The 22705-nt window shown below is 40.3% G+C and overlaps 1 protein-coding gene across 4 annotated transcripts in view; it reads left to right on the top strand.

Annotated features, from left to right (window-relative positions):
• Nucleotides 1-10508: 10508 nt before the first annotated feature.
• Nucleotides 10509-22705, top strand: part of LOC137273629 (flotillin-1-like) — a 29154-nt gene continuing 16957 nt past the window's right edge. The window contains exons 1-3 of one of the 4 annotated variants that reach the window (XM_067806395.1): nucleotides 10509-10647; nucleotides 12775-12850; nucleotides 16191-16281. In XM_067806395.1, the coding sequence (XP_067662496.1) occupies nucleotides 10602-10647; nucleotides 12775-12850; nucleotides 16191-16281 (213 nt within the window). In that variant the 5' untranslated portion in view covers nucleotides 10509-10601. Of the gene's footprint in view, nucleotides 10648-12774; nucleotides 12851-13893; nucleotides 13999-15896; nucleotides 15988-16190; nucleotides 16282-16340; nucleotides 16445-22705 lie in introns of those variants that run through there. The other 3 variants (XM_067806394.1, XM_067806396.1, XM_067806397.1) reach the window with 3 other exon arrangements.

Genomic DNA, 22705 nt, shown 5'->3' with positions numbered 1-22705 from the left:
GTAACCTTTAGTGGCAAGTTTGGTTTGCTGAAGACCAATTCTACCCCGGATCTTCAAGGGGCAGTAAGGTATATGGGAAATGAATGTACGGTGAGTGAAATATCCCAGTAATACCACATGACACAAGAGATGGGATTCACACGTTTTCCCTTTCTAGTTTTAAGCGATTGCTTCATGACCACTATGCTCCGCGAGTACTCCAAACACAAACATACGATAGCGTTTAATGTTGTAAGTGTATGTATGATAATGTGTATGGCACCGAGGTCTGTATACTGTAACGACTACAGGAAATGGAGATTTGAAACGTTCCTCACGCATTGTCGTTTGTTAAAATCAAAATGCGACAATTGTTTACAATGATGTCGAATTTCGCTAACTTGTCTTTTAAGGTCACTTCGCGGTAGTTAGCCACCAGGATTTCACCGACCGCTATTTGAACCGACTGACAAAAGCAAAATCCAAAAGGAAACCAAAACAATAAGCCAGTTTCCAGTTTTGCTGTTTAGAGTTATCTGCCCCTAATGACACGTGCCTGCGCGCATACCAATACGTAAACAATGGCTGACATTTTACCTAGCCTTGAGTTGGACCCTTATTTCATCCAGGATTTGTGAAACGGACTAAGCGAAATGAGGCATTGCATTCGTTTACTCGGGGAAGGTTGCGTAGCCTTGTAGTAAGAAACGTCCACTCGTCACGCCGAAGACCCACGTTCCATTCATCAGAGGGGTACAATGTGTGAAGCCCATTTCTGGTGTCCCAGGCAGTGATATTGCTGGAATATTGCTAAAAAACATACTCACTCACTCGTTTGCCGGAAAACGTTAATTAAACACCGACATTTCGTGTTACCATGGCGGTTCCATAATTATACCTGTAGGCTGTATCACTCGTATGTCAGGTGTGTGCATAAATAGGCCAGCACGTGCAGGGCAATTATCTCGGGATGCACAAGCAGTCAAGCGCTGATTCATTCATATATTTGTCATGCCTGCTACTACTTGTTTGCTTGATATCCATTGTGATTTGTAATTACAAACAACGTTCACTTACTCACGAACTGATTTTCAGCAACCCATGCTTGTCGTCGTAGGAGGCGACTAATGGAAAAGATTGGTCAGGCTCGATAACTTGGTTAGATCAGGCTATTGATCACTGGACTGTCTGGTCGAGACTCGATTATTTACATACCGCTGTAATATTGTTGTAATTGGTGTAAAACTAAACTCACTCACTCATTAAACCAACTCCGAGGCTGCAGCAAATTACCATACTGGATATTAGTTTGTGCCCCTTTTAAACAAGAAATAAACAGACAAACCCACGGCGCACCTGTGCACCGATGTACCGATGTACCGTAACGTTCCATAGTTACTGAGAACACACTTGTGTATAACAGCACGTGTGTTACCAGCATGTGGACGGAGTGACGTCACTTGTCGATAACATCAAACATAACCTCAAGGCTGGCGGTAGCAGCTGCCGCCAGTACTTGACGAAACCATAATTCAGGTCAGTCAACAAAACTAGGTCACGGTGACCTAAATATTGACAGTCATGTGAAATGCTATCCTAGAAATGTGTTTTACGTACGATATTCCTATAAATGCTGACTACTCACAGGATTTAGTGTTACATGCTACAGCCAAGTCTAACAGAAACTAAGGTAGCCGTGGTTGACTGAATAATTTCCTACTTCCTATAATATATTAATATATTGGACAAAATAAGTTAGAGATATTTGTATTTTTATGATTGATATTTTATCAGTGTGTCAATGAATAAATAGATCATGATCCGAAATTTCAAAATATACATGTATCCCTAATTATTTTTGTCCAGTATATATTCAGAACTATTCCAATAAATATGCGCCTACATATGTATCTACATTTATTTACTTTTTGTAGCCTATGTTTTTTGGGTCCCCAGTAAATCAAGGTGCAAATATTGGTGTTCAAACCTTGGTTAAAGTCAGATAAGTCCATAAGGCGTAGTTAGGCATTCCGCCCTCTTTTGGCTTCTGGCGAACACCGGTTCCATGCATGTGCACATTGTCTGAATCCCGATCCCCTTCCTGGTGTCCACCCGTGTGATGGACGTGTAGTATGACGTCACATTGTGAACACGTGGGAGTGAGTGAGCATACTTTTACGCCGTTTATATTCCATCAATATCATGACGTTGAACACCAGAAATGGGCTTCGCATTGTAGCCATGTAGGGAATCGAACCTGGATCTTCAGCGGGACGAGCGAACACCTTGCCGACTAGGCTACATCGCCGCCACATCCATGGGGGAATCGAGCCCAGGTCTTTGGTGTGTAGCTAGCGGTTTAACCACTAGGCTACCCCAAAGTCCCCATTCTTATTCATTTTTGTCCTGCTGCAAATTTCAGTTTTGACCGTCAATCAACATTACCCCACCCACCCGGATGTTACCCATGTAGGGAATCGAACCCGGGTTTTCTGCGGGACGAGTGGGCGCTTTTACCACGAAGTGCAGTGAAACAGGTATTTTTCTCTCGCTCAACAGTCCAAGCTCAGTTATGAAACCTGAAATTGGCATTGCTGAGTGTCGCATTGCTGAGTGTCGCATAGGTGAATGTCGCATTGCTGAGTGTCGCAATGCCGAGACATGATGGTTCAGCAGGATTATGGCTTACTTGAATCAAACTGCTTATATCTCTCTGTATTTCGGTTTCCACTTCGAATTCGTGGATTTGTTTGTCAATGAATAAACAAATGATGGAATTGTACATACATTTTACTCCGCGTGTAGCTGCTTATGACGTCAGTGAGTGAGAGAGAGACTTTAGTTTGATGCCACACTCAGCAATATTCCAGCAGTATGCCGGCGGTCTGTACGTAATCGAGTCTGGCAATCCAGTGATCAACAGCATGAGCATCCATATGCGCAAATGGGAACCGATGACATGTGTCAACCAAGTCAGCGAGTCTGGCCACCCGATCTGTTATAGTCGCCCCTACGACAAGCAGAGTCGCCTTTTGTGGCAAGCCTGGGTTGCTGAAGATTTATTCTATCCCGGATCTTCACGGGTCTGTATTCAAGAAATACCCGCTGGTATGAATTTATATCCCATAGAGACCGTTATCTAAGATGTAGCCATTTGTGGAAACTCTATTCTGTGGTAACCTTTATTGATCAGATTATACTAGAATCTCTACACATACAGTTTACTGCATCAAGGACGAAACATGTAAGTGCTTTATAACCCACCCACCCTCCTCCTCCTCCTCGTGCTTCTCCTCCTCCTCCTCCTTCTCCTCTTCCTTCTCCTTCTCCTTCTCGTGCTTCTTCTCCTTCTCGTGCTTCTCCTCCTTCTTCTTCTCCTACTTCTCCTCGTTCTCCACCTTCTTGTCCTCCTTCTTCTCCTCTTCTCGTCGTCGTCCTCCTCGTCCTCCCCCCTTCTCGTCATCGTCGTCCTCCTCGTCCTCCTCGTCCTCCTCCTCCTTGTCCTCCTTCTCCTACTCCTCCCCTCTCCTACTCCTCCTCCACTTCGTCCTCCTCTTCCTCCTTCTCCCCCTTCTCCTCGTCGTCCTCCTCCTCGTCCTCCTTGTCCTCCTACTTCTCCCCTCCTTCTCCTCCTCGTCCTCCTCCTCCTCGTCCTCCACTTCGTCCTCCTTCTCCTCCACCTCGTCCTCCACCTCGTCCTCCTCCTTCTCCCCTCCTTCTCCTCCTCTCCTCCTCCTCGTCCTCCTCCTTCTCGTCATCCTCCTCCTCGTCCTCCTTCTCCTCCTCCTCCTTCTCCTTTGGATAAGTGAGGCTGGTAGTCAGTGAATCACTTTCTTCAATGTCATTGTCACACTATTCATCACACTCTTCATCTCAGTCTCATTGTCCCCATACGGTTTGTTCAAAATGTCCGCTTCCCAGTCCGTGCTTCCTGGTCCTCTGTCGGAACGTCACGGTCACAATTCACAAAACTCTTCCACCTCACATGCGCTAGTCGTCATGTCTGTAACAAGCACATCCAGGGCAATGTCATCTTCCTTATTGCATTTCGAAACACGTTCATGTATATACGCGACTTTGCTATGCTGGCGTTTCAGTTATATCCGACATGTTTGCTTTACCTTGGAGACCGTCAGTATGTGATTGACTGACAAATGCCCATCCCATCTAACAATCTGTTTAATCCGTACTGTATTTTGCCTTTCGTTTGTTGTGTAGTGCGCATTTGGCGAATATTCCAAAGATATGGCGGCGGTATGTACATAACTAATCTGGACCACACGATCCAGCGATCAACAGCATGAGCATCTATCTACGTAATTTGGAAACGATGACAACCACGTCAGCGAGCCTATCCACCCGACTCTTACGACAACCATGAGTTGCCCAAGATTAGTTCTAACCTGACCTGGATCTTGACGGGTTTGATGGCTGGTCGAAAGCTGGAGACTTGGTTGAAACTCTGCCAGCCACCGCGTCAGAGAATAGAGTTCAACAACAAATAAACACTCGAAAGGGACGATCAGGTCATACGGGGACTTCAACCCTGAGACCTAGTTCCCGTGTCTGGTATTCAATTACTCCTGTCAAAATATTGATGCCCCTGGCCATATATAGACAGGATCAATTGTATACATTGCTGCCGGGTTCTGGTGGAAATGGGTTTAGCAGCGTTTCATCTTTGTATCGTTCAGCAGACTGGGGCATGGGAAAGACTAGTGGTTAAAGCGTTCGCTCGTCACGCCGAAGAGTCGGGTTCGATTCCCCACATGGGTATAATGAGCGAAGCCTATTTTTGGGGTCAGCAGCCGTGATATTTTGGGAATATTGCTAAAAGAGGTGTAAAATCATAATTGCTCACTCAGTCATTGAAGGGACAGTGGGATAGCCCGGTGGTCAAGTGTTCGTTCGATAAGGCTCAGCAGGATCTGCTTCATTAATGGCGTTCCCGCCACAAAGCCCCTTCTTGCCGGGATATCGCCCAACGTAAACCATATTTACTCTTTTTTTATAAAATATAGCCTGGGTGTATGGGGTTTTAGGGAGTGAATGCGCCCGATTAATATTGTGAGGTTCGTTCGACTACGCATCTCAACGTGAGTTCAGTTTAATAGCAGCATTCCAGGAATTTCATGCTGAGGGACAGCTGAAATGATCTTCACACATTGTACTCGTGGCGATTCGAACCGGGACTTCGGCGTGACGGCCGGACGATTTAACCACTGACCTATGGCTCAGCTCCATCGACGCTAAGAAGGTTGTACCTCCCCAGAAACATCGGCTGGTGATAGTTGTACATGCACTCTGGTTCATAACGCTTCAACGTCCCCAATGAGGAGTGAGTGCTTATTATATTATCAATCACTGGTTTGTCTGTAGTCGAGGCAGTCATTGTTGAATCTGTACGGACGCGGCGTAAAACAACATTCACAACGGGGTGTTGCTGCCAGGATTTGTGGTCCAGGGTGTTGTTGTAAAAAAAAACAACCTTAGCTTAAAGACGGCCGAGAGAGCTTAGGTTGTTTTGTACAAGGTCACCCTGACTGGATTATTTTTCCAAGCTGTCGCGCCGTCATCTTCACAGCAAATGATTACAGAGTACATCTGCACGTGGGTGTGACTGTTGTCATGTATACCCATGAATACATAAATATGAACATATAGCCCGTTTTACTTTAATTTCATATTCATGAGACGTCATATGACAATACAACTACCTGTATATACCCGGTCTAAGTAAACTTAGTCTCACTGTATTTCAGAAATGGTCTTCACACATTGTACATTGAACATCAAACCTGGACCTTTCAAGTGATGAGCGAACACTTCAAACACTAAGTGCACAACCCTTTTGATTGCTGCCTAACGCTGTAATATCCCAACTATTTAGCGGCGGTCTGTAAGTAATCGAGCATGGGCCTGATAATCCTGTGACTGGCATCAAGAGCATCGATCTACGAATCTGTGATACACATGTGTAAACAAAGTCAGTGAACCTGACCACTCGATCCCTCCAGTCGCCTCTTGCGACAATGGTATAATAATTTATAAAGTATACCTTGAGTTTCGCCGTTTCTTGAGAATACATGTACATGTAACACGTGAAGATCTGTGTTAGAATTTATCTTCAGTAACCCGTGCTTGTCATAAGCGACGGGATCGGGTGTTCAGGCTCCCTGACGTGGTTGACACATGTCATCGGTTTGCAAATGCGTGCATCGATGCTCATGATGTTGGCCACTGGATTGCCTCAGTTACTTACAGACCTCCGCCATATTGCTGGAATATTGCTGAGAGCGGTGTAAAACTAAAGTCACTCACTCACAGAGACCTGTAAAACAAGACAGTCAGGTGATGAATATTCTCAGCATCTTTCCATCCAATCGTGTACCATGAGGTCATGGTACAACCGACCAGAACAACCGACCATAATGACTGGGCCCATTTGCACAAAGCGATCATATCGCTACGACCAAAACCATGTTCGACATTTGGAACATCATTGTAGCGCTAAGATCGTTTTGTGCAAATGGGCCCAGACATCACTCGTGTTATTCCGGGACAAGCCGAATGGAGATCTCCTTGGAGGATACGGAAAGGGGCGAGCGCTGACGAATGCCAAGACATGTGGTGTAACTGACGAAATACGCCGGAATACCCTTGTGATAAGAAAATCAGGAAATCACAAATATTACTTTCAGCACTTAAACACACCATGCGAAATTGAACCCGCTGGCTAACTATTTGATTATATAAATTCAGTTGATTTATTTAATTTAGCTTAAGCCAACGGTGCCTTTATATCAAGGCCCACGTGCACAAAGCGATCTCAGCCCTACGATGATAGTGTCTCCAATATTTTAACACAGAAATTAGGTCGTCGTAATTAGAGTTGCCGAGGTCGCTTTGCTGAAGCGGGCCAAAAGGGATGTGGATTTCTGGCGTCATACATATCAATGCCTGTCAGTTTACGTGATATTCCTGGAATATTGCTAAAATCACTCAATCACGTCAAGTGAAGACAGTTTATTTATTTGTATGAAGGTCATTGACCCATATACAAACAGTATATATGTTTACATCGAACAGAAATCACATACGGTGTATATGGAAGTTTTGTATACGCAATATATTTCAGATATATAGTTCTCTTTAAGCTTTTACAAATATATCTACATAATTTATTTAATACATCACTACGCTTTTAATTCATTAGCTTCTAGATTTGTGAATATTGCCATTGTGGCGATACGTACGTTGTAGATAACGGTATATTAAATTCCTAGAGAACTGTATTTACATACAAGGATAAAATGATACTCCTCTTCAATTTCACTATACCAATTCATTCAATCACTGACTTAATTCAACTCCCAACCACCTCCCTTGTTATCTTTTAGTTTTAAGATTCCACTTATCATCATATTTCGTTGTTTTTGTATTTGATAATAGAGTGAGATACTTTTCTTACTCGCGCATTTGTCACTGGTAATACACATTTGTCACTGGTAATACACTTTTGAATGCACAATGTCGAGTTTGTAGGAACATTCGAAATATTTTACGTCCGCTTCATATAGCTTTCGATATTGTTTCAACTGTGTGAAAATTTGTACAGTAGTTTAAAAACATTACGTCTTCTCAGAACTCCCATTTTGCATAACATTTTACGACAATATACAACATATTTTATCTTATGAATGAAACTTCGGCAATATTGTGTTTTCTCCATCGACAAATGTAACTGTCAGTAAACCAATGGCATTTGCGGTCAAAGGGAAGTAACTCGCTTAACTCTTCGAAGATCGTCATCTCGCCAATTGGCTGTGAAGTTGTTCTGTTGTTGCTGTCAGTGTCTCCTCATCATCAGCGTTCCTAGAATGGAAACAACATGAACGTGCACACTTGAAATACGAACTCTGTGGTGAAGACGAGGCCATTGCAGTGACGTTCAAGTGTTGCTATGGTGATCAGATGACTATTTTTAACTTGTACTCTCGGGTATATACACTGTGATCCAGTTTCACATTTGCTAAATACAGATTTCTGTGACAATGATCACATATGTGAATGAACTATTAGTTTCCATTTCCCGTCTGATTTTTGTGTAGATTCGACTGACATTTTACGAAACCTGCAGGTAATCGTTTTTCTGTCTGTCAAAGTTCCAAAATAATTGTCATTTTAGCCTGGCTTGTATAACAAATAAATATATTTTATTAATCAGACAGCAAAATGCCTGTGCGAATGTGTTCTTTCATCCATGAATGTACTAAATCTTATAGTCCATCCCTTAGTGTATCATCGGGGTAGTTGGGTAGCCTAGTGGTTAAGGGTACAATTTGTGAAGCCCATTTCTGGTGTTCACCACCATATTGTTGGAATATTGCTAAAAGCGCCACAAAACTAAACTCACTCATTCATGCACAATGTTTGGCAAACCTCTACAAAATGAATCCATTCAGTATATTAAAACATATTTGGTTATTGCTGTTTGATAGTAGTCAAACTGGATAGCTGTGTCATTATTTATGAATTACATTCAAATTTGTCGTTATCTTGCCAAACTGAGGGTTACCGCACAGTCGAATTGACCATTCGTGACCACACAGTGATATAAGGTTAACACACGTATCGGCGGTTCCCCGGGAGAGACCATTTAATTCGCGTCATTGTGGCAGATTGGCCTCTGGCTCTCAGCTGGACTGACGATGCATTTAGCCACATGTGTGCAATATCGAATATTTTATGTGTGGCAGTCAGGTAGTGCTCTCTTTCAAATATGTGTATACTTTAACATAATATCATATTAGGGCCGACCGAGTACTGGCAAATAAATTCATTGCAGTATATTGCGATTCAGGTACCCGTTCTTTGGTACGTATTGCGATGTATTGGAAACTTAAGTGTTTGAGGGTGAGTGACAGTGTATGTCAATCCTATTTTCTGCATTATTAGTTCCTAAACATGTATGTTATTGTTCTGATAGTGAGTGAGTTTAGTTGTACGCCGCACTCAGCAATATTCCAGTTATATGTCGGCGGTCTGTAAATAATCGAGTCTCGACCAGACAATCCAGTGATCAACTACAGTTCTGATAACAGCAATGTCAGAGTTAGGTTAAGATATTTTTCATTCTTCGGAACCATGAAAAACTGTTGGAAGTAAGAAGCTATCTTGTTTGTTGTTGAACACGGCAATATTCCAGCTATATGACGGTGGTATACAGTAGTCGAGTCTGGACCACGCAATCCAGTGACAGACAGCATGAGCAGCGGTCTCTACCCAGAGATCCGGTGACATGAATCAACACCGCACCAAGCAATATTCCTGCTGTATGACGGTGGTATACAGTAGTCGAGTGTGGACCACGCAATCCAGTGACAGACAGCATGAGCATCGGTCTCTACCCAGAGATCCGGTGACATGAATCAACACCGCACCAAGCAATATTCCTGCTGTATGACGGTGGTATACAGTAGTCGAGTGTGGACCACGCAATCCAGTGACAGACAGCATGAGCATCGGTCTCTACCCAGAGATCCGGTGACATGAATCAACACCGCACCAAGCAATATTCCTGCTGTATGACGGTGGTATACAGTAGTCGAGTGTGGACCACGCAATCCAGTGACAGACAGCATGAGCATCGGTCTCTACCCAGTGATCCGGTGACATGAATCAACACCGCACCAAGCAATATTCCTGCTGTATGACGGTGGTATACAATAGTCAAGTCTGGACCACGCAATCCAGTGACAGACAGCATAAGCATCGGTCTCTACCCAGAGATCCGGTGACATGAATCAACACCGCACCAAGCAATATTCCTGCTGTATGACGGTGGTGTGTCAATAATCAATCCGGACCAGACATCCCAGTGATCGACATAATGAACATTAGTCTCTTCACAAGGATCCGATAACATGCAACAACAAAGTCAGCAAGTCTGACTACCCGACCTTGTTAATTTGGCTCTTAGCATACAAAGACGAGTTGTGGAAAACCAATATTGCTGTGGACGATACCCCGTGTGTAAAGTTTACGCTGAACACAAATACTGGCACAAGATGGCGTCTGAAGAGCCATGTTGAATTTTTTTTTATAAATAACTATCATCAAATGATATGAAACGATGACATGAGTGAGTGAGTTAGGTTTTTTTTCCGTACACGCGAGCGCACGTGCGCTCACACGCACCCGTGCGCTCGCCCCTGGACTACGAAAGCAAAACATACTGAAATGAAAGCAAAACATCTGACCATAAATTGATCATACTGAAATAATCTTATCATAAATGAATCATATGATTTATTGTCTATATAACTCCACGGCTTAAATCATCAATGCAGCAAAAATGTCTACATTTCAGTTATATGATAAGGTGATAATGATACCAATGAAAAATCGATACATTCGGTAATTTATCGCACTCAACAGATAAAAATAAACATAATGCAGTAATAGTCTAAGGGAGATAACTGCGTAGCTTAGAGATGCAGACATTTTAACCAATGATAATCGTCGTTGGCCTTCACTCCGCAAGAGTAGGACAAAAACAAGGGCAGCCATAACTTCCTATGCTCTGACAGGACCTCCAATATTTTCGGTAAACCGCAGACATGGGTTTCGAAACATGTGGTCCAAACGAGGTGATGGTTGTGTCAGGTCAGTTCAGTGTTTCGCCTAGTTTTACAGCAATTTTGCATGGCTTTAATGCGTTTTTACCAAAACAAGCACCTGTGGTTTGCGCAACACCCGCCCGGATTTCTGCAAATACAGCTCAGTACGCTTTAAGCGTCGCTCATTAGATTACACGTTTACCTTACTGCTATGTTCACACCGCATCGGAATATCTTAAGTCCTTGTCACCCTCCTGTCATTTCCGATGTAGTATTTGTCGGATTTGCATGAAAGGCGTGGTATTCTATCGACTTCCAAGGAACCTCCCTAGACGAATCCTTGACATTCCACTCGCATAGTTGAGAAATTCTCGTATTTCACACTGTACGTCACAAGTCAACAGGTTATGATGTAAACAAACAAGATACACATTTCGCCTACTGTCACATAGGTTTCATTCTCGCTTACGGTTATTAATTTATGAACGTTTACTGATGCAATTGTAATTTTTGTATCTAACATACATCTGACCCAGTACGATATTGCGAAATCTCCGTGTGTAATTCTCCTACTGGCATTAGCCTATTGCGAAATACTTAACTATTGAAACGTGAATGTTTTAATGAATATTACGCGTATCATCCCCGTTTGAAGATATTTCTGTAGTCTTTATTTTTGAAGAAGCATATTCAGGATTTGCGATTATGATTCAAAGCAAGATGTGTAAACGATGCTATTGGAGAATGATTTATTGGTGCACATGTATTCAGAGTTACTTGGCTCAGTCTTGAGTGTACAAGTGCAGTTGGATTAGTGTGGTCTATGGCCTTTTGTTTATCGTGTTTACGCAATGAGTCCATATGTTCTTTGTCAAACATGCACAAGTATGCTTGACAGATAAATCTAAGCTGTACCATACCAAATTTAACATGCCTGCTTATCATACTTATGGCATTACAGAATAATGGGAAAGAACAAAGATACATAGTGACCAAATTTATCAGAACTGTACTATAAGTATGACACAGAGAAGCATTTCTGTTTGTGTGATACCCGTACATTTAAGGCATAATGGCATACTATGATGTGTAAAATATGTGAACTCAATAATTTACACATACTGTAAATCATTAAATTTTTGCGAGCATGATATTTTTGCGACAATTGCTGGTAGAATGCAGTGAATAATCAGCAAACAGCCTGTCCTATCTTCGCTTTATTATTCACCGCTTCATATAAATTAACACCAGATCTAGACAATATATATATTAAGTGATGACAACAATGTGGAGAATGACTAATTACTAGCATTACTCGCGTGACACATGTCAAACAATGGATACCTGAACAAAAGTCACTCAATCAGTACGTCTGATACTCCAGACAGGTGCCAACCATGCAACACACATTTCTTGGAGACTGTTTGAAAGGCCGAGACCATCCAGCGGGTGTGGATAGCTTTCATGACACTTATCTGGAGATCAACAGTTTCGCCAACACTGACTAGACTGGTCCTTAATCAGTACCAATTTATTAGAGTCATTCCATTTAATTTAATCCCTTTGAACTGTTTTAAGCTTATATGGCCTATGCAGCAAGTGTTGTTTTTAGGAAAACATCACTGATTGCATACATGCGGAAGTACTCCACTAAATGGTGTTCAAGATTAGAGGCAAACTTTAATATGTGATTGGATTTACTTCAGGTAAAACTTTCAGATGCAAGTAAGCTTTGAAACTGTCAAACTAAACTATGTTTGAGAATTGGGCAAGTCGCAAAAATATTGTGACGCAAAAACGTCTGTTGGTCGCCACACGCAAAAATTTCGTGATTTACAGTATATAGCTGTCTACCTGTGAAGATTTATGTAAGAATTGGTATTCAGCAACCAGGGGTTCAGATTTTTTGTAAAAAGCCACTTGCCACAGGGCAAGTGACGTCAACAAAGTAACATATCCCAAATGCTTAGATTGATGTATACTGGATTATCTGGTCCAGGCTAATACTGCCACCATATAGCTGGAATATTGATGAGTGGAGCATTAAACAACAAACAAAAGTGATGTAACTGAAATACTGTTTAAAGAGGCATCCGTCTTGACCCACTCACTCAGTATATGTATGAGCAAAATCATGCGTTTTACAAATATTTATGATGTTGTCGTCTTTCAGGATGCTGTCACAGCAGGTCAGTGTTTGTGCCTGGCGGTCGTGTGTTTGTCTGGCCTGGCATCCAGAAACTGCAAAGGTAGGTATTTCTATTTCACTACGCATACTCATTTTCAACTATGGCTTGATGAGTGTAAGTCTGATATCCCATATATGTATGATAAGGAAGTGTTTCCTCAAAATCAGAGGGATGGTGAGGTAGCGTAGTGGTTACAGCGTTTGCTGGCCACACCGAATATCCATGTGAACTATGTGTGAAGTCCATTTCTGGTGTCCACCACCAAGATATTGTTGAAATATTGCTAAAGAGCAGCATTAAACCTCAATCACTCTGAATCAGAGGATGCATGGATAGTAAACCCTTTGAACCCTGATTGTCTGATCCAGACTCAATAATGAATATAGCATTGTCATTTAGCTGGAATATTGCTGAGGGCAGTGTTACAATAAAAAAAAAACAGGACAAATACATTTGGGAATCTTATGCTTGTTAATAATGAGTTCTGTGGGGATAGTGTTGGACATTGTGTGACCAGTGGTTATCAAGACCAAATTTCTCATGGTATCAAGCCATTGGCCACATAATGTGAAGTTATTTACACTTTGGCTGTAATACGGCTGATTGCGGTGTATAACTCTCCAAGTCTTTTTAAGTTTGATTCAGCAGAAGTCTGTTTAATTCATGTACTTACTTTCATCATTCATGCATGTTCATTGTTAATTTTTATTGTTTGGACTTAGGTAAATGCAGAAATATGTAATGTAACATCTTTTAATGTTATGCAGATTCACTATTATGAGCTCCTAATACTGATTTTATTGTGCATTGTTCAGCAAGTTTTTCCAAACTCAGCAGAACCTTCAAGATCTGTGTTAGTTGTCTTTGACAGTCCATGCATGTCATAAGAGGCGACTAACAGGATCGAATAGTCAGACTCGCTGACTTGATTGACATGCTGTTATATAGATTGATGCTGATCATGTCAATGACTGGATTGTCTGGTCTTTGCTCAGTTATTAACAGACTGTTGTCACATGTCTAGAATATTGCTGAATGCATCATCAAACGACGAACAAATAAAAACTTTTTGTTCGCATGTCAATAATATGTTTGCTTTCTCCCCCATGTAACTCAGAATGAGTCTGAATACCCTGACTCTCACTATTGAGAGTCCCCAGGTCTACACCAAGCATGGAGTCGCTATCTCAGTCACAGGGATAGCGCAAGTAAGTTGATGTCACAGGACGCAGCAGCAGCATCATCGTCGTCATTGTCTAGTTCCTACAGCCCAATCTTTTGTTTTACCCATCCTTAGTTTTTTACCTTCAACTAACAGACATCACAGTTCCACGTAAACTGAGAGACTGATAATCAGTGGATAATAGTTGGAAAAGGCTAAATGGCTTTTTTTTTGTTTGCAAAGATAATGTTACCAGTTTAACTAGAGAAATACAGAGATATAACTCTTTGAATTAGTGTAGTGTTGAAAGAAGCACTATTTGGAACTTCTTTGTGGCTCAAATTCCAGTTCTTCTCTTAAATTTCAGGAAAGGCTATTATTCTGAAAATGACGGGTGATTTTTCCTATCTTAATTACTGCTAGTTTGTGTGTAATGAATCACACATGGTTTGCAAAACATTACCATAACCACAAACCTGTGTTAAGCGTTTTCAGTTTTAGTAAATCTGACATGTTGGTTGAAGGTAAAGGAGAGCTTGACATTTATTTAGCATGTTTTTATATACAATGCTTGATTGTACTGCTCCCTGAGGTTGTAACATTGATAATATGTGAAGGGTGGTGTTTTGAGTAGCATATGAGTAAAAACTGCAAGATGTGTTTATTGAATATTTGACGTCAAAGTTTTATTGAATTGACCAAGAGTAAAAACTTGAACAGTGTCTTCCTGCTCATTTCATGTCGATTTTCAATAAGTTTCTCATCAAACCAAGTGAAAGATCATGCAGATCATGATATAAAAGTTTCTTATGTTAATGTGTTAAATATCCCGAAGCAGTTTTTTTAGATATCAATTAACTGTTGCACAAGGATGTATATGTGCAGTCCTTTGGTAGCATCCTGTTTGTTAAAAACATTACCACCCACACATATGTCAATGCTTAAACATTGTAGCTATAGCCAGGCAGGCTGCACCAGTTGAAACAGTGGCACATTGGTGGATGAGTGGTGTCTAGCATGCTGACATGGGGTATGGCGACTTGCTGTTGTAATTGAGCATAGCGTCCATGGTGGTAACGTATGTAGTCAACTAGTGTGACGTTGCACTGTGAAGGTGTGGATGTCACATGCACAACACAATACCAGGAGTTTCTTAAAATGGCATTTGGTTCCAGGGATAAGATACATTTTGCATATTCTATTTTGCAAATATGAAAAAATATTAAGTAAAAATTTAGAAAAAAATATTGATCTACAAGACAAAACCAAATAGTCCAGAACAGTTACATTTCTGAAGCTGGGGTCATCTAGATTTGCCAAACCGTTCTCGGTTTGAGTATTGTGCACAACACTGGGTTCATCTGGGGTCATCTAGACTTGCCAAAACAATCTTGACTTAGCAGGGTTCACAACACTGCGTTTACCCAATTCAGACATTTCAACTCTCATGCACAGATATTTTATCTATCTGTTGATTGAATGCAGGCACCATCTTAATATACTCTTCTGCTGTAATAGCGTAGAAATGGTATGTCTTACATATTGAAAATCTATCTTGATTTATCACTCAGCACCCGTTGTGAGTTTATGCAACATCTACACTTTTAGGCAGACAGATTTTCTATGGATTGACATATTTCTGAGATTATTGTTTCATTTTGAATGTGGTCAAATCGATGTAAACAGGATGCATTCAGTCATCTACTTCACCATGCTTGAGACTCCTGGTGATGTTGCAAAGTATGTGGCTTCCACGTTCCATCATTTCTTGTTGTTTGTGGACTTTTTTAGACAGCTGCCCTTTTTGCTGGTTTTCCCTCAAGACAATCACCCTGGAATTGAGAGCATTACTTACATTCATCTGAGTTCCAGATGTTGCACTAGAAGCAAGTCGTAGAGTGTTATTAGAAAACACAGATAGGTGATCATGTTCACTTTTTTCAGATTATCCCTCAATACTATCACTCTGGTTATTGAGAGCCCCAATGTTTACACTCAGCTGGGAGTGGCGGTTTCAGTCACAGGTATAGCACAGGTGAGGTTGGAGTGAAATGCAGTATATTTATAGTCAGGTGATAATGATTTTTTTTTCAGATAATTCCTCAATACTCTCATACTCATTATTGAGAGCCCTTAGCTTTACACTCATCAGAGTGACGGTTTCAGTCACAGGTATAGCAGGGGTGAGACAAGAGACGAATGCAATCAGCTAACAGTCAGGTGATCCTGTATTTTCAGATTATCCCTCAATACACTCACTCTGGTAATAGAGAGCCCCAATGTTTACACTCAACTGGGAGTGGCCATTTCAGTCACAGGTATTGCACAGGTGAGGATTAGCACAGTTTAACTCTGGAGGCATGTTTAGCAAAAAGTCAGATAATCATGTTCGCTGTTTCAGACTGTCCTTCAATACCATGACTTTGATAATTGAGAGTCCAAATGTTTACACCCAACTTGGTGTTGCTATATCAGTGACAGGTATAGCACAGGTAATGTTTCCTGACCTTAGGGATCTCACAGTGCTGGTCAAAGTAATGTCTTAAGTAATACTGTCCCATGACTAACTAATTTATTGTTTGAACTGTATACACTCACCCAAATTACTAAAAATGTATACAGGGTTTATTCCATATTTTAAACTTAATGTCCATGCCAGGCAATTTGGGGAACAAAGTTGTTTCATTGAACATTGTGATTCTTTTTTTTTTAAGGTGTTCTCTTCTTAAGATACATTGCAGTATAAATGTACATGCATTTCTTGTTTTAAACTTCATATCAACTCCAGGATAATTTAGTATTTAGTATTTTTGTCACCTTTTGTGCAGACATTTGTGTTCTGAATAGTTCAAGATATTCTTGAAATTTTATGCCATTACATCACAACACTGAAAATTGGACTAAACAAACATTTAAGCTTTATTTGTAGGAAATGGTACAGAATTTAAACATGTTGGTTTATGGAGCTATTATTCTAAGGGCAAAGAAATACAGTCATGGATGCCTTCTCTTCAAATTTCCATCAGGCTTTGTAGAGAAGTTAGACCTAGACACTGGTCATTAGTATTGTAGGTGTTAGAACAGGCTGTGAGATCCTTGGACTTTGAACAGATGTGGTGTCATTAATGATGTATCTCTACATGCAGGATTTTAAGCCAATTCAATAAAAACGTGAGGTTTTGCATTATGTACACTCTGTCTCAATCAGAGTTGCATCATAAATTTTATGAGTGATCACTAAGGGGAATAGACAGTCAATAACACTTTCTGAGCATGGGCTCATGTGCCAGTCCTGTAACATGGTGCTCATGTTGTTAATCGCTGGATGGTCTGGTCCATCATTGCAAACTTCATTGTTTGCTGAGCACTGTCATTTTGCTTGAATAGTGCTGAGTGTGACCTTGAACAACAAAAAGATTGCTCATGGTTTGGTATTGTATTAGACAAATGTCTGGCCAAAAAAAATTATTTTGAAAAATGAGCCTAATGTTTGAGAAATATCACTGAGAGCATTGCCGTCCTTTGCCAAGAAATGAAAACATTCACAAACCTGCAATTTATGGTGTATAGTAATCTAGTTAAGATGTACTTGTTACATTTTAACAGACAAGCTCACACTCCTGTCAACAGACTGACATATGATGCTTCGGTAGGGTTTATGGGACCTTTGTGTTTAAAATCAAAGGAAAACCTGCATGTAAGAACAAAACACCATTGATGCCGTCACAAATCTGCTTGGTTCCCAAGACAGCTTGGAACATTATCTGCATATCATCCTTCGTATATTCCCTGTCCCCTGGGGGGTGAGGTAGCATTGTGGTGAAAGCGTTCACTCATAGTGCTGAAAAACCTGGGCTTGATTCCCCATATGGGCACTATGTGTGAAGCCCACTTGTGGTGTCCCTGGCCTCAATATTGCTGGAATATTGCTAAAACTAAAAGTAGCATAAAACCATGCTCACTCATTCCTTGTTCCTAAGACACATGCTACACCTGTACCCGGGAATCATTTCCACAGACCTCTACAACACTGCTTAATGTGTGGAATGCACCAAACTGTCAATGTTGTTTCAGACACAATGCTGTTAGACCTATATCCTAAAAAAAGTTGTAACTGAAATTAAATGCATATCTGTGCAACATTTGTAGGAGTATGCGAAATAGAAAGTTTAAAAATGGAATAGCTCTTGGCATTGCTAGAAAAATGGTAATTGGATGTAGCCTGGTAAAAATCAGTAAAAGAAACAGTACCTGTCACAGTTTTTATGTAAGTTATTAATCATTTTATATGCAGAAATAGAATTATGTTGAACCTTTGAAGATCTGATTTAGAATCAATCTGCTGTAATCCATGGTTATTGTGAGAGGCAACTAATGAATTGCGTGGTCAGGTTTGCTGACTTCTTTTACACATGTCATCGTATCACAGTTGCATAGATTGATGCTCATGCTGTTGATCACTGGATTGTCTGATCCTGACTCATCATTTATAGGAAGTCACTATTTCTATAATGTAGTTGTTTCTGTTTGGTGATTAGCAATAGTGAATTTACAATTTCAATATTCGTTGGCACTAACTATTGTGCACACATTGCACTTGCACATGTGAAGAGAAGTTGTTAAATTATCAATTGCCTCTCATCTTTGTTCACATCTCCAATCACATCCTTCGCTCATTTCCTGGTTTACATGATTGTCTTGTGTATCATTGTATTAGAGAGTAAATCTCTATCCAAACCTGCTGATCACTTTTTAATATTATATATTAAGACCTAATAACTATTAACTAACTTCCCTTCCCTGTTCTACCATTTTCACTGATCTGACTAAAACAGCATATTAATACTGGAATTTTCAAGATATAACAAAAACAGTTCATAGTCTTTTTAACTTTAAGACCTGTGAAGGTCTGCGCTAAAATGTTGCTGAGTTTGCATGAAACTAAACTCACTAGCTCACTTTTTAACTTTAAAGCGTAATCGTCTTCAGAATTGCAAAAGAATTTGGCATTTTATGTGTGATTTTATGTGTGATTTTATGTGCATTTTATGAGCTGTGAAGTGATTCTGGGTTAGTATTGGTCATAAATGGGATTGTTTGGGGGTAATGTTCACTGAATGTCAAGATTGACATTTTAATCAGTAAAAAATATCAAATAAGAATTAGGGCTTGTGGGTAGTCTAGTAGATAAAGTGTTCACTACGCACCAAAGACCTGGGTTCAGTTCCCCGCATGGGTGGTGTGATGGGGTAACCAAGTGGTTAGGGTGTTCACTAATGTCACGCTGAAGACCTGGGTTCGATTCCCCAAATGGGCACAATGTGTTAAGCCTGTCTCTTGTGTCTCATCCCATGATATTGCTGGAATATTGCTAACTGGAAACTACACACACTCACTCACACTCCACATGGGTACAATGTGCGAAGCACATGTCTTGTTCACCCCACCATGATATTGCTGAAGTGTTGCTAAACGCGGCTTAAAACTCGACTCACTCCCTCTATATATACATGGTTTATTCACCGGAATTATGTTGATACATGGTTTATTCACCGGAATTATGAAGATAATTTTGCTATTACTTTGAGTAGAACACATAGGGTTTTGCATGTTGATGTGTAGTTAGAACTTGATCAAATTGTCCGCAGGATCATGTGAATAATGCAGGGGCTGAAGTGCCACTTAGGCTTTAGTTGTGAAAACCCAACATGTGACATTGATTTGGTTGCAAAAGGAAGCTGAGCTGTAGTAGAAAATGATCGGGAGAAATCTATTAAACGTGAATTGCCTTGAGTGTCTCACGCCAAGGGAATGCTGACATTCACGGTCTCATGTATGTTTCCTCTTGTCATATGTTTAAGTATTGACCCAGCTTGTATTACTCTGTAGCTTGCCCAATGTTCACAGAATCCACTGCAGACTGTGTGAGAATGATGTTTCACTTTGGCAGTGAACATTGATTTCTATTAGTTCTTCTTTCAATTGTTGGATATTTGCTTTTATTTTGAGTTTAAACAAATCTTGTGTATCTAATTCTAAATATTACTGAAGTATAAGTTAGTTTGAGCAGCAAGCTACTTTGCATTTGCCTGCCATTTCCAGCTACGATTTAATTATTTAAGCATTTCCACTGGCCTCCTTGATACATCTGTTTGGATGACAAGATTCAAATAGCAAGAAGTGTTCATTATTGGATCTACATGCAAGTGGATCGCAAGATGCTTGAAACCTCTTTTCAGTTTTTACCTATTGTAAAGAGTGAACTGGATTTGTATCATGGGTCACCCTGTTCCCAGATGCCCATGAAGTATGTGATGTTTTTATTCACTGAGTTGTTATTGACTGGTATAAGTGGTAAAGAAGTTCAATATTTTCAGAGTCATTTTTAGTCCATAAGCATTGGTCGCTCATAAATATGATCAGTGCTGGGTAATTTTTTATGAAGGATGAAGGTGAAACTGAAAGAGTTCTTGTCAATATCCTGTCACAAGTGTTAACATGACCATCAACCAAATTAATTAGGTCATTTATGACTACGACAGATCTCAAGGATGCAGGAAACCTTTCGAAATTGAACACAGTATATGACTTCTAAAATGGTGTCCTGCTTTTTGACAGAGTTGTAAATGATACCCTTTTACCCATTAAACAGAAACTTGTGTTGAGTTCAGATTGTTTGTACCTTGAGTTGAAAGGGCATGTTACAGGTCTTTAATTACGGATATCACCATTGATTCATACCTTGGTCATTTTATTGCATAAATCATGTGAATGTCCAAGCACTGGTCAGTTGATGTAATAGTATTGTCAGTCTGACATGTCTGATGGTTGTTCCCTAAATGTCATTGTGATACAGAGATCTCAGTCCACTTTCCTGCAGTTGCATATCAGCATGCTTAGGGAAATGAATATCAGACCTTGTGCTTCTGCGACAGTTGTCATATGAAGACATTTATTCACTCAAAACCTTGCATGAGTTCAGCCATAGGTTGTCTAGCAACACTGGACCACAAAGCTATAACTGTGGCCAAAAATATTCTGCATCTATGCCTACACCCAGAGCTGTTTTCTATAAATCATGTATAGCACTACCGATTGTTTGGCAGCAGAATCTGCAGAGTCAGGAGTTTGGTGCCAGTTTGGACTGATGCCTGTTGCATTTTCATGGCATTTTATTGATTTTCTCCTGATAGGCCTCATATCTGGCTTTCCCTAGTGACTAGTGGCTCTACTACACTGGGTAAGGAGATGGGCTAATGGCCAAGCTCTGATGCATGAATAGGCCAAGATGGTATTCAGCTGCTGGGCCCCATTCAGCTTTGTAAACATGCAGCCTGGTATTGAAAAGTGCAACCTAATATTAATGTCTACATGCATCAAGTACCTGTGGAAAAATTTGGTATATGACTCCATACATGTATACCTTGATCATTCAACACTCTAAATACTTTAAAGCTTTTGTGGGGCATTGGGTTAGCCTGGTGAGTAAAACGTTCGCTCATCATGCCGAACACCTGTAAATGTACCTGATTAATTTATGTAAAATCAAGACATTAATGAAAGGTCTGATTATGCTTTATATTTAGACAAGTTAATTCATTTATGTTTCCACTTTGATAATTCTAGGGATCTAATGTATGTCATGCTTTTATTTTGTACAGCTAGGTCGTGTCCAAATGCTGTGTCACATGTTATGTCATTGGCACTGTCTTCAGAGATGCTATATCAAGACTGATTGTGGTGTAGTGGATAAGTGTCTGTTGACTGTTCATTTGGTAATAAAATACCCAGAATTTTCAAAGACCAGAACAAGAATTGGTTAAGAAATTCCCATAGACTTGACCCATGGATATTGCATTTTCATATTTTTCAACTTTTTATGCATGTTTTTTTTAGTTTCCAGGGGATTGTTAATTTATAGCTTTTAAAGTTCACAAGTATGATCAATGGAAGTGAAAAAGTGGGCAGCACATGGTAGGCCCCCTCAGAGAGTGAGTGACCTCCTTATTTACTTGATTTATAGTCTGTATTTGGATGGAAATGTCAACAGGGGTTGGAGGGGCAATAATAATGTCTTCTCATTTCAACATACATGTGATGTAAATAGTACAGGATCTTATCAAGCTGGGGATATTTTCAGATTGTCCCATAGTATGTTCTTGGTATTTGCTGCAGTTGCACAACACTTACTGCAAAATGTGTGCATCTTCCTGTTTGTTACTGTGTGTTAAGAATATGTTCCAGGAACATGTGACTCTAAGTTGCTTATCTCTAGGTCAAGACCAGAAAGTCTGATCAGTAAACTTAGTTATGATAGTCCCCATAATAACAGGTGTGGGGTTGCCTACTGGTTAAAGCATTCACTTGTCATGCGGTTGACCTGGGTTTTGATATCCCACATGGGCACAATGCGTGAAGCAAATTTCTGGTTTCCAGGCCGTGATATTGCTGGAATATTGTTGAAAGGGGTGGAAAACTAAACTCGCTCACTCACTCCATATAATGATACCAAGTCTACTGGAAATAATGCTTAGAGCCATATCCTGACTCATAGACTCAATCCATTTTGTCACAGCCTGCAATATCTCAAGTTTGATGCTTTGAATTACTGTTTAGTAATAGAATGGGTGTGTCTTTCAAGCAAATCACAAAGAATTTTCTATTTTCATTGCAGAATTGCTGGCATGGTTTTATATATTATTAAATGTCAACCACAGTGAATTTCTAGTAAATCTGTTTACTTAGTGATACAT

Source organism: Haliotis asinina, chromosome 2 (assembly GCF_037392515.1).
Source record: "Haliotis asinina isolate JCU_RB_2024 chromosome 2, JCU_Hal_asi_v2, whole genome shotgun sequence".
In the NCBI taxonomy this organism is placed as follows: domain Eukaryota; kingdom Metazoa; phylum Mollusca; class Gastropoda; order Lepetellida; family Haliotidae; genus Haliotis; species Haliotis asinina.
The sequence above is the reverse complement of the archived record's forward strand: the minus strand, read 5'-3'. Positions and strand labels throughout refer to the sequence as shown.